Below are 11,012 nucleotides of genomic sequence, written 5' to 3'. Positions count from 1 at the left end.
ATAGTGAGTATCAGAATAACAAATTACAGTAATAACAGTTTACAATAAGCATTCTTTATCATCTTGACATTAAAGGTTACAATGACCATTGTAAGTTATTACAAAAGCAAGTTTAACAGTGACTCAGCAATTATTCATAAATGTTAGATACCACACATTAATACTATTAATGTATTATTAATACCACACTATTAATACCACACAAAACACTGATCAGCAGCTAATGGAAGAGCTGGTTTGAGGTTATTGGTCCCAAAGGAAGTTTGACCAGTTATTAAATGCAAGGCTTCAGTTACTTTTTCTACCAGCAGTGTGAATGTTTAATGGCTGTGTTCAATAAAGACACAAAAGGTGATAATGGTTTGTGTGGTATCAGCTTAGGGACACTGTGTTTGTTCACACTCGTGACTTAGATGAGGATCAGATGACATATAATAACCAATCAATGCAGAAAACGGCTCATTCCAAAGGGTTCACTGACTTTTTCTTGCCACTGAACATGTGGACGGTATAATACAAGATAAAGAAACAACAACAGTGAAACAGTCACACACTCATTTGCTGCCGATGAGATCGTCTGAGATTGTTTCTGCACTATAGTCAGTGTTGGGGGAAGCTACCGGTTTCCCTTACACTGGAATGTCGGCTTTGCTTTGTCTGCAGTAACCGCTGAGGTATGTCCATGGTGTGTGACATGGTATCCATGTCATTGCTGTAGCTGTGTGAGCACTGAGCAACCCCCCCCCCCCCCTTGATTTTTGCATGTGCACTTGACAAATGTCAGGTTTTTGATATAGCCTGTCTGAAGAATGCATTGCCTGGGCATGCCTTCACAAGTGGTTGGGAGCTGATGAAATGGAGTTCAATTACAGTGCAGAAAGCTCAGTACAGTAAAGAATCATAAAATAAAAATGTATTTTTATTTAGAAAAAATCTTTCCTTTTATGGCCCTAAATTTGTTTCAGTTGTTGAACTACCATCAAGTTACTGCAAAATGTAGTTAAACTACTTATTTAATTACTTTAATTGAATTACACTGTCATAAGTATAAATCTCACTGGATGATCTGAGAAGGCTGTGACTTCAGGGCCTGTGAAGTGAGACTGGTTGGGTCGGTTGTGGTAAATGGGGGAGGCAGACACAACTACACTATATCAGAGGAAGACTGAGTCCCACTTTGTAGCTAGTTGTCTCTTCAACAACTTTTTCTCAGAAGTGCGGTTACACTGACAGGCATTCGTGGCTGTACAAGGTAAGCCAATGTTTACTATCATGTAATGAATGCACATCAACTGGTGAAGATCTGATGAAGATGTATGATGATCTGAATGTCAGATTCCTAGATTCAGGTTTTACAGATTAATCTGACGGAAAGACACATGATGTAATTTCTCCTCATTCTGTTCTTAGTTTCATTTTTATGAACCGTCTCCATCATCCAGCAGTATCTGAGGGTTCAGGAACTAAAATACTGTCTGTGTTTTAAATTGGGATTATTTCTCCTACAGGTCGTATCAAACGTTGTGGTTTTAACTTTGACTTGTAACATGACAGGAACTCCTGAGCCCCACACACGCTGCACTACATTAAATCATACGATTTGTTGTGGTGCTGCTCTTGTGTGATGCTTGTGGTGTGTGGCTCAAGCCCTGTTTGGACTGGAGGGGTTTCTCTGATGATTTTAATACTGCCTGTGCTGGTCAGTGATTGTAATCCCTCCTGGAGTCATGTGTTACACCCACCACAGTAATAATTACAGCTGCAGTTACCATCTGCTTTTCTGTCTTTCTTCTCTAACCCCTTAATTTAAACTTGTCTGGAGCGAAGTCCTTTTATTTTAAAGTGAATCTCTGAGTTTTTCCCCACATCAGCTGCTACTTTTGCTTCTGCTTTTTTTTAATATGTGTATATTTGTTCCCCAAAAGTTTGCTGTGTTTTATCCCTCAGGCCCACAGTGATGGCAACCAAAGTAATTCTCGAGCAGCTGATCACAAATGCTGACAGACTAAACAGTTTGGTGGATGAAGCGAAAGAGATGGCTTTTCAACATGGGATTTTATTACGGACACCTGAGACCCCCAATTCATCTGAGGTAGGGGCAACCACACAGATTTTTCATATGTTTTAATTTTATGTCAGTGACTGGTTTCCATTAGAGGGTGACATAAGAGGTAGAATCCCATAGGTTTGGAAACCAAGCATTGGGAGGAATTTACGCTAAAAGTTACCAAGTTATCCATATCAACAATGTCACTGGTGTGTTTACAACATGTTTCTGCTGCCCCCACGTGACGAAAATTCAACTTTACAATTTTCAGACATGTCAAAAAAGAAGAAAAAGACATCAAAGTCACTAGTAAAAATCAATGAAGGAGCTCAAAGGAGCAATTTATACGTTCTGTTATTGCTGCATAGCAAATGTTAGCATTAGCAGCTGTTTACTTACCAGTCTACGTTGTGAGTTCAATGTCAAACTTTGTTCCTTTACTCACCAAGAGCTGTCTCAGGGGAAAGCAACCCTTTTTGTTTTGCCTTTATTTCCATCACGTCTTTTCTTCTACTGAGGTTAGCATGCTAACTAGCTAGCCCAGGCCCGAATGGATGAAGCTTTTGGCAAGACTGCTAAGTAAACAGCTGTTTATGCTAACGTTGGCCATGTAGCAATAGCAAAACTTACAAATAGCTCCTGTGAAACAGATGTTAATACATTGTTTATCACATTATTTTACATCAATATTCACTTTTAAATGAAAGATGTATAATTAAATTTTTTATGTTAATTTCTTCATTATTTATTGAGTAATAAATAAAGCACTATTGACTCATCTATCTTTTTTTGTTTCTTCTACGTAATGAGTGAATACATTTGTTTCATCTTTTCAGGTCGTTAGCTTTGCCCCGTTTACACTCTTCCCCTCTCCTGTGCCCGAAGCCCCCCTCCTCCAGGCTCTGGCAGTGCACACTCACTTTAACACACTGGTGGACAAGATCAGCCAGGACCCAGACTTTCTGCAAGAGGCCCTTGACGGGTATAAAAGAAGGATGATGACATGAATTAGAAAAATTGTGTCGATCGTTGAAGTCTTTCTTTCTAAAACCATGTGCAAGTTCGATTAATTATGCTCCCATGTAAACTGCCTTTACCTGCCGTGATTTGCAAGGTGATGAATACAAAAGTTCACTGACGTGTATTGTTCTTCTTCCGCATCACAGGACTATCCAGGCAGATGATTTCGTAGCCAAGTTGTTTGACATATACAGAAAAGTGCAGCAGGAGGATCGGACACAGGTAAGAAACTCCATTTATAATGTCAACAATTTTTTGATAACCTGGCTTTGAAACACCATTTTCTCTCTTAGGATAAGGATAATTGTCATTTGACACTTTTCTTACAGCCAACAAACATCCCATAAAGACCAAAACAATGTATTTCAGCATTTACTGACTTTCCTACAATATTTGAGACAGTCAGTCCCAACACCAATGGTTCCCACTGGAGACCTAATTCTCTATGTTAATGTGTCGTTAGCCAATTCAATCATTTCTCAGTGCAAATGAGTGGGTGAAGGTTTCTGTCAGGCTAAGACTAAAATAAAGTAATTAAACTAAAACACTCTCAAAAGATCAAAATGAGATCATAAAGATTAAAATGATTTATTAGTCATCATTTTAATTAATTTTATTAGTGAAATTTGGGTTTGTAAGTGAATTGTGTATCTTCTACTTCCCAGTCCATTGTGGTGGGACTGAACCGGTCTGACTACATGGTGGATCAGAGGGCGGATCGAACGTCCTCCCTGAAGCAAATAGAGATCAACACTATTGCTGCCGGTGGTTTCGGCGTATCTGACCGCCTCTCCGTTGTGCACAGGTGCGTGAGGACCTGTTGATCAACTGGGTTCAGTTTAACCGAGTGGGGTGGTACAGTATGTTGACTATGTTAAGTGCATGTTTGCTGTAAAGAGGAATTTACGAAATTTACGAATGGTGAGAGCAGCGTTTGATAAACTCAAACATGATCATGCCCCGCTCATCTCGCCCACTCCATGTGTCAGGCACACGATGAAGTCAGTTGGTCTGTTGGAAGAGAGCAAGTGTATCCAGGACACCAGCAGGACTCCTCGAATGAGTGCCGCTCTCGCCAAGGCCTGGGAGCTCTACGGACAGCACAAGTAAGTGCAGAGGTGGAGATCAACATACTGTATATGTGATCTGTATGTGACACAAGTGTTTCAACAGAATGATATGCAGGTTTAGGTTGATCACATATGATAACCACATAATAATACAATTTTACACAATTTCTTGTCATGGAAGATACAAAAGTCTGGATTTTTGTGCCTCCACGCCTCCAACAGCCATGACCAGAGACTTTGGCTCCTATTTGACACCCAGTGCAAAGTGGGGCCAAGCACAACACGAGTGTCTTTGCTAGTTTCAGACGCCATCTGAGAATTACGCCCTGATACTGAAACGGAGCTGAGGAGATTACAGACGGACAGGATTTCGGGGTTTCTGCCTGCTGGTTGTAAATACAACTTCAGTCCGGAGGGAGAGTCATTGAGAGAGATAGAGAGAGAGAGAGCCCTGCAAGCCATAAACAGCTGTTTTTTCTTACTACCTTGCAAATCCTCTGTTGTCGCAATCTGCCAAGGTGGAGGAAGATGGCACTCTGATTGGTTTATAGCGTTATTGATTAATTAAGAGACTTAGTACAATCCTTTTGAACCGTGCGCCTGGCACTTTGACCATTTTTCTGCTTTTAAACTAGCAAAAGCGGATCTGGACTAAATTTATATCATTAAAACAGAGCCCAAAATGTTTTCAAATTGTGAGTCTATCACATTCTCATGAATGCGAGGTCAAGGTCACTGTGAACTCACAAACATGTTTTGAGCCATAACTCAAGAATTCATACGCTAATTAAGATAAAATTCCTGTACTTTTTCTTTTATTAAATTCCTTCCTTTTATTAAAGTCATCATTACATTCTATATATTATATGAGTCTGGACAGATGTGGATGTAAAGTGCAATTTGGCTGTTTGGCAGAGACATACAACCACGAGGTGGTAATTCTAGTTTTTTCTATTATCCCATGTATTTTCAGTACTTGTTCATTTGATTTGATTTCTTGTTCATCTTAAATTAAATCTCTAAAGTAAAGTGTGAAAAACAGTGAACTAATATTTCATTACATTTTCTGTTTCCCAGAGTAAATTAATTATCACACTGTCCAATAACAGTCAGTGTTATTTTCATTGATTCGTTTAGTAGCAACGTGGTTGTAAGGTAGAATGATAACATTTTACCCCTGAGGAAGAGATTAGCTATTTTTGAGTGCATGTTATCTTTATCCTTGACTGAATAATATCAACAAATGAGCAATAATCTTGATTCTCGTCCTGCAGGGCAGTGATTCTGTTTCTGGTTGAGGAGGTCCAGTTGAGCCAACTCAGCCATCGAACCATCGAGAGGGAGCTTTGGAAGAGGTAAGCATGGAGGATTTTTAAGATACTTTAAGATGTTATATGTCAAAATGAAACACAATATTTTTTCTAATTTCTCAGTCTCAACTTTTCAGATAACATTTTGTGTATGAAGAAGATTAATTTCCCTCTTACTGTACAGGAATATTCCTGTTGTCCGCAGAAGGTTTGACGAGGTGTCGAGAAGAGGATCTCTCGATGCCGACAAAAGATTGTTTATGTGAGTGCATTTTTAAAAGATGTGAAACATTTGCAGTTGAATTTTGATAGTTTAAGGTTCTTAAAAGGAATAGTTTTTTTTTTTTTGATATATGCCAACCCACTTTCGTACCAAATTAGATGAGAAGATGGATACCACACACATGTCTGTATGCTTTATAATGAATGTAGTGCCTGCATGCAAAATGTAAAAATCATAATTTGTGGTTTTAGAAGGTTTTTTTTTTTCCTTCATTGAGAGACAAAAGACAGAACATGAACAGGACAGGACGAGGGGAAACAAAACAATAAATACAGGACGATTGGCCAAAGAACAAGGGGATGGAAGTTGTGATGGTAACGTGCTGAAGCTGTTTTACTGGGCGACCTCAGTAAGTGGTCAGAGCTATAACACATGTTAGTTAGTGAGCTTTAGAGGTCCTGGTAGGTCAATTGTCTGGCTAGCTGTTTGCTAACAGGTCTCACAAACTCTAACTCTGCAGAGATGGATTGGAGGTAGCTGTTGTTTACTACCGCTACGGCTACATGCCAGACCATTACACTGAACAGGTAAGATATGAATATTCATTAATATCTGTGTTACTTTTAAGGTGGATTAACCCATTTTTTTGGCAACTTCTGAGCAGCAGAACCAAGCAGTAAACACAAATACTGACACATTGTCACCTTATAAATTTGAACAGTTGAACAGGTCCTTATTTGCACATGCAGCAGATTCAAGGCCACCACTCTTAGCTCTGTTTTGCTCTTTAATAAACTCCCCAGGGAAATTTCTGGCTCCACTGTTAACTGTGTCTGTCTGACGTTCGGTGTTGGGCAGGTGTGAACTGCAGAGTTGAGTGATAATTTTTTGCGGGTTCATCTTTTTCAGCAGCACTTCTCACATTATGCATCCAGTGTTTATTTAAAAAAAAAAAAAGAAGATTGGAGCAGCTTTAAAGCTGCATTAAACAATTTTGTTTTTAACTTCCTGAAGTGTTGTGTTGTGTGTGTTGTGTGTGTTGCTCTGAACATATTTGTATTTTTCTTTAAAAAAAGAAAAAAAGGAAAAGATTAATTCATTCATTAATTCAATGGAAAGGGACGTTTCCAGCTGTGAATCATTTCTAACACAGAACTTATGTATGGTGCAGACTTGGGACACTCGTCTTCTCATGGAGCGCTCTCTGGCCGCAAAGTGCCCAGACATCAGCACTCACCTGGTAGGAACCAAGAAGGTCCAGCAGGTGCTCGCAAGACCTGGAGTGCTGGAGAGGTTCTTCCCCGACCAGCCTCAGGTAGTGGAGCAGATCAGAGCGACGTTCGCTGGCCTCTACACTTTAGACATGGTAAGAGACTGACCCACACATACATGCACAGTTTTATCTGTTACAGAAGAGGTGATAAGGCCACATGAGATACTAGGATTCTTAAGGACAGAAGAATTGAATTTGCCAAATAAGACATCTGAAACCTGAAACCTTGTCAGTACAGAGAGCGAGAGTTTGCATTAGCACAACCACTAACACTATGTCAGCCACTAACAGTTAGAAGCTATCAAACAACATACACAAATATAAGATGCTAACTATGCTAACCGCTCTGATATGTCTGCTAGTCTCTGATTTTGGTCACAACAGACTCCTCATCTGAGTCTGGGTCTGTTTGAGGCTAAAACATGTGTGATGTTTCCTCCGCTAACCATCCTGATACTCTGCTCTTTCACCTGTCAACCTAGTGCAAGCAACAGTGGTCAGCAGGGCACAAGGCCTGATCCAGAATTTCTCAATGATGAAGTATTTAGCATTAACAGCTGTTTACTTGCCAGTCTAGAGCAAACATTGCACGTTCATCATCAAACTTGAGAAAGCAACGCCAATGTTAACCCTCACTAACGGCTAGCCCTGGCCCGTCTAGTCACTGTCGCCTCCAGTCTGTCCTGAAAGAGTAGCGCTGCTCAGAGGGTGCATTATAACCTGTTGTCTCGTAAATGCAACAACGGTCGAAGTTCTTGTGAAGCAACAATCACCACCATCCACTGCCGGCAAGAAACCACCTTCAGCATCAGAGAAAAGTTAGAAATAGCCCCTTTAAATTTTGATTTTTACACGCAGTGTGTTCACTTACAGCATAAAAGCTGGTGCTGGTCCAGTTGGTGTCCTGAAAGACATTCTTCACACAGGAATGTTTATGTGTTTGTCACAAAACTAGAATGAGAATAAAAAGTTTTTCACACCAGGGTCCAGAGGGAGACCAGACTGTGGCCATGGCTTTGGCCAACCCAGACAAGTTTGTCCTGAAGCCTCAGAGAGAAGGAGGCGGTAAGATGACATCAACACACCTTCTGAAAAAGCTAGTGTGTGACATGTGTTGGCACTGTCTGACATGTTCTTTGAGATGCTTCACATGTCCATTTCCATTTGATGAACATCCCTCATACCGCATGTTGCTGGGATACAGTTTCCTGAATTTCAAATAGATCTTTACATCGTTATAAGTCACTGACTGTAACACTGACTTCACATGACCTCTCCGCTTTCCGACTTCAGGGAACAATTATTTTGGAGAGGACATTGTCCGAGTACTACAGGAGGTTAAAGGTGATGAAAGGAGAGCTGCTTATATTCTGATGGACAGGATCCGACCCAGGATAGAACAAAACATCCTGCTGAAGAAAGGACTTCCACTCAAGCTCACCTCTATTTGCTATGAAATAGGAGTTTACGGAGCCTATGTGAGGTACAACACAGTCGAGACAGAGACACATAAATGTGTAGATCGCCTGAATCATGAAGAGAGCGTCTAACCATTTAACCATGATGCATCTGTGTCTCCATGCAGGCATGGACAAGAGATGGTCCTCAGTGAGGTTGCTGGTCACACTTTAAGGTCAAAGAGCGCCGAATACGACGATGCAGGATTGACGCGTGGAATCACTACGTTTGACAATCCTCTCATCATCTAAACACTACCTATGGAATCTGTGGGGGCCGTGAGAGGTCAGCTTCAGGAAACACATGCGGATAGACAAAACACAATCAAATGAAAACCTATCATAAATTTGGAAACATGAACACAATGTTCAGAAATAAACAGTACACAACAAAAACAGAAAACACTTTCTGTTGTGTTTTTTGTTCTGTTTTCTGTATTGAGATGTTTTCAGTGATTGCTTTTGTTTTACCCAAGTGTTGCACTGGATTGGGCTCTCAGGGCCACCGTAGCAGGAAATGCAGTAAAATATTAACAGAGATAAATGTCTGGCTCTCCCATCAGTTTAGGAGAGAACTAACTTGGAATTAACTTTCCTCTGTAGTTTTCGTACATGTCTAGAAATGGAGAAACATCTGCAGTTCCACAGTGTGAACACCGGGTGGCGGCAAAACCAAAGAATTTTTCCACTCGCAGTGAACACACACCAGGAGATCTGCAAAGTTCAAACCAAGCAAACAAGGCCACAGGGTTCATGTCTGTTGTTGTGCATCACTGATTTAATCTTAACCATGCTTTGATCTTTATAAGATTCTCATATGTTTTTTAATGTAAAATCTTAATTTGAAAACTAACGAGTAAACAGTAAGAGTAAGTACACCTACTATTTATGGTACGATGTTGATAATGATGTTGAAATATTGCTTGCTTGCCCTCTTGTTAATGATCCCGATACAATAATGACGTCTACATACACTTTGCCTTTCTACCAATGAAACGTTTGACCCCATGTGTCAATAATTAATCTTTGAGTGTATGTGCACGCGTTAAACAAGAGGTGGATCAAAGAACGGGCTATCATGGCCTCTGACAGTTCTAGATTCTGATTGGCTGAGAGGTGTGGATTAACTTTAACAAGGTTTGTGTTTTAACCTTTTAGTTCCAGATAATCCATCCAGCGTTTTGACTGCCTACTGTCTACTACCTCCATGAGTTTCTGTATCATAGGTGTTTCACTGTCAACTTACTAACAGTTATTCCACAACTTCCAGCCAATCAGAGTCTACTCTGGTACAAGTAAAGGTTAATATCTTACTCTCCCGTCATCCATTACAAACATAAAACTTACACCTCCTCGGGTATTATCCCTTTCACAAAATCCACTCCAATCCAGCCTCGAACAGCACCACTGTGTTACTGTTATACTGTCCACTTCCTGTTTTTGTTTCTTCTTCGTTATTCGAAGTCTTTGGTGCTGACTTGCAAATGTGACACATTCCAGTTAGCATCCCAGGTCATCAAACAGAGATAGGGGTCATTGTCAGCGAGGACCGTCGGCACCAGAGAATCTCCCACAGGAAACACACCAGCATGTGCTTTTTTTTAGCTGTCAGAGCAGCTAGAGAAAAATACCTCTTTGTTTTGTTCCCTGATTCTGTTGTCCAAGAGAGAAGGTGAATGTAAGGTTACAATAGCCTAGTTTACATGTGTAAAATTTGAATTGTCTCAATTGTTTTTTTTTTTTTTTTTTTGTGTGTTCAGTGTCACATGATTATTGTGGGAAGTTCAAACCAGCCGACTTGAGCGTTTGTTTTACTTCTGGCTGATGTGTCTGTTCCATTTTCATTCTTTAGAGTATGTCTGCAAGATTTGCACTTTAAAATCACTTTCCAGTGTCAAACAAGGACAGCGGTATTGGAGCTGAGCAGCCTGCTGATGGATTGAATTATGCTCCTCCTGATTTACAGTTTATTAGATCTGTATGTGCAGACTGGGGGGAAAAGTTCAGCAGAAATTTGGTAGATCCACCAACTCCCAAGTTTTGTTTTCTCTTCAAATCCCACTACTCAGCTGTGACCGCTCACAGTCCAGCTCCAGACCAAACATTCTCAGTGTAATAAGCCACTTACACAAGCATTGGCCCAGTTAGCTGGCGACCTCTCCCTCTTAAGTGCGAGTAGAATGTGTGGATTAGAGTGTGTGCCACACAGGCAGAGGACAGAGGAAGTGAATCAGGATGTGGGTCATGGCAGGATGAAAGTGGGTCAGAGTCACCCTGCTCTTCTCTACTCTGCTCCACAATGAGGAAGGTTGGTGGGGGCGATGACGTCAGCAGGTTCTTATATATATGCATGTCTATGTGAATGTGGTTGATCAAAACACAGCTTCTTGTGAAAATGCATTCAATGTATTTGTATGTGTGCCTATCCTCTGGTTCTGACAGAGAAGCCACACAGCACAGGAGAGTTCTTCTTTTTAAACCACATAGCACTCGCTGCTTTGTTCCTACCACTTCCACTACATCCTATTAACAAGAATAGCTGGAAGTAAAATCACCGCTGTCAGTGGCGGGAACATGTGTCCCCCCAGCTCTCATTGTACCATTGCCTTTTA

The 11,012-nt window shown here is 40.6% G+C and overlaps 1 protein-coding gene across 1 annotated transcript; it reads left to right on the top strand.

Moving 5' to 3' along the window:
• Positions 1–1,681: 1,681 nt before the first annotated feature.
• On the top strand, positions 1,682–10,710 carry LOC130175000 (glutathione synthetase-like). Its single transcript, XM_056385260.1, has 12 exons — positions 1,682–2,092; positions 2,884–3,029; positions 3,214–3,289; positions 3,733–3,872; positions 4,057–4,173; positions 5,412–5,492; positions 5,632–5,709; positions 6,191–6,257; positions 6,842–7,036; positions 7,927–8,008; positions 8,237–8,426; positions 8,529–10,710. Exons 1-12 carry the CDS (start codon positions 1,958–1,960, stop codon positions 8,650–8,652), a joined length of 1,431 nt encoding a protein of 476 aa, XP_056241235.1. The 5' UTR covers positions 1,682–1,957; the 3' UTR covers positions 8,653–10,710.
• The last annotated feature ends 302 nt before the right edge of the window (positions 10,711–11,012 follow it).

The sequence above is a fragment of the Seriola aureovittata genome, chromosome 9 (genome assembly GCF_021018895.1).
Source record: "Seriola aureovittata isolate HTS-2021-v1 ecotype China chromosome 9, ASM2101889v1, whole genome shotgun sequence".
Classification (NCBI taxonomy): Eukaryota; Metazoa; Chordata; class Actinopteri; order Carangiformes; family Carangidae; genus Seriola; species Seriola aureovittata.
Note: the sequence above shows the minus strand (reverse complement) of the source record. Positions and strands in the feature narration are given on the sequence as shown.

What these genes read in the sequence shown, in the direction of transcription:
- LOC130175000 (XM_056385260.1), top strand. Translation starts at nt 1,958, where the DNA reads ATGGCAACCAAAGTAATTCTCGAGCAGCTGATCACAAATGCTGACAGA. An exon ending in GAGCTCTACGGACAGCACAA is followed by an intron (nt 4,174 to 5,411) that starts GTAAGTGCAGAG and finishes CTCGTCCTGCAG; the next exon opens with GGCAGTGATTCTGTTTCTGG. An exon ending in GAGAGGGAGCTTTGGAAGAG is followed by an intron (nt 5,493 to 5,631) that starts GTAAGCATGGAG and finishes CTTACTGTACAG; the next exon opens with GAATATTCCTGTTGTCCGCA.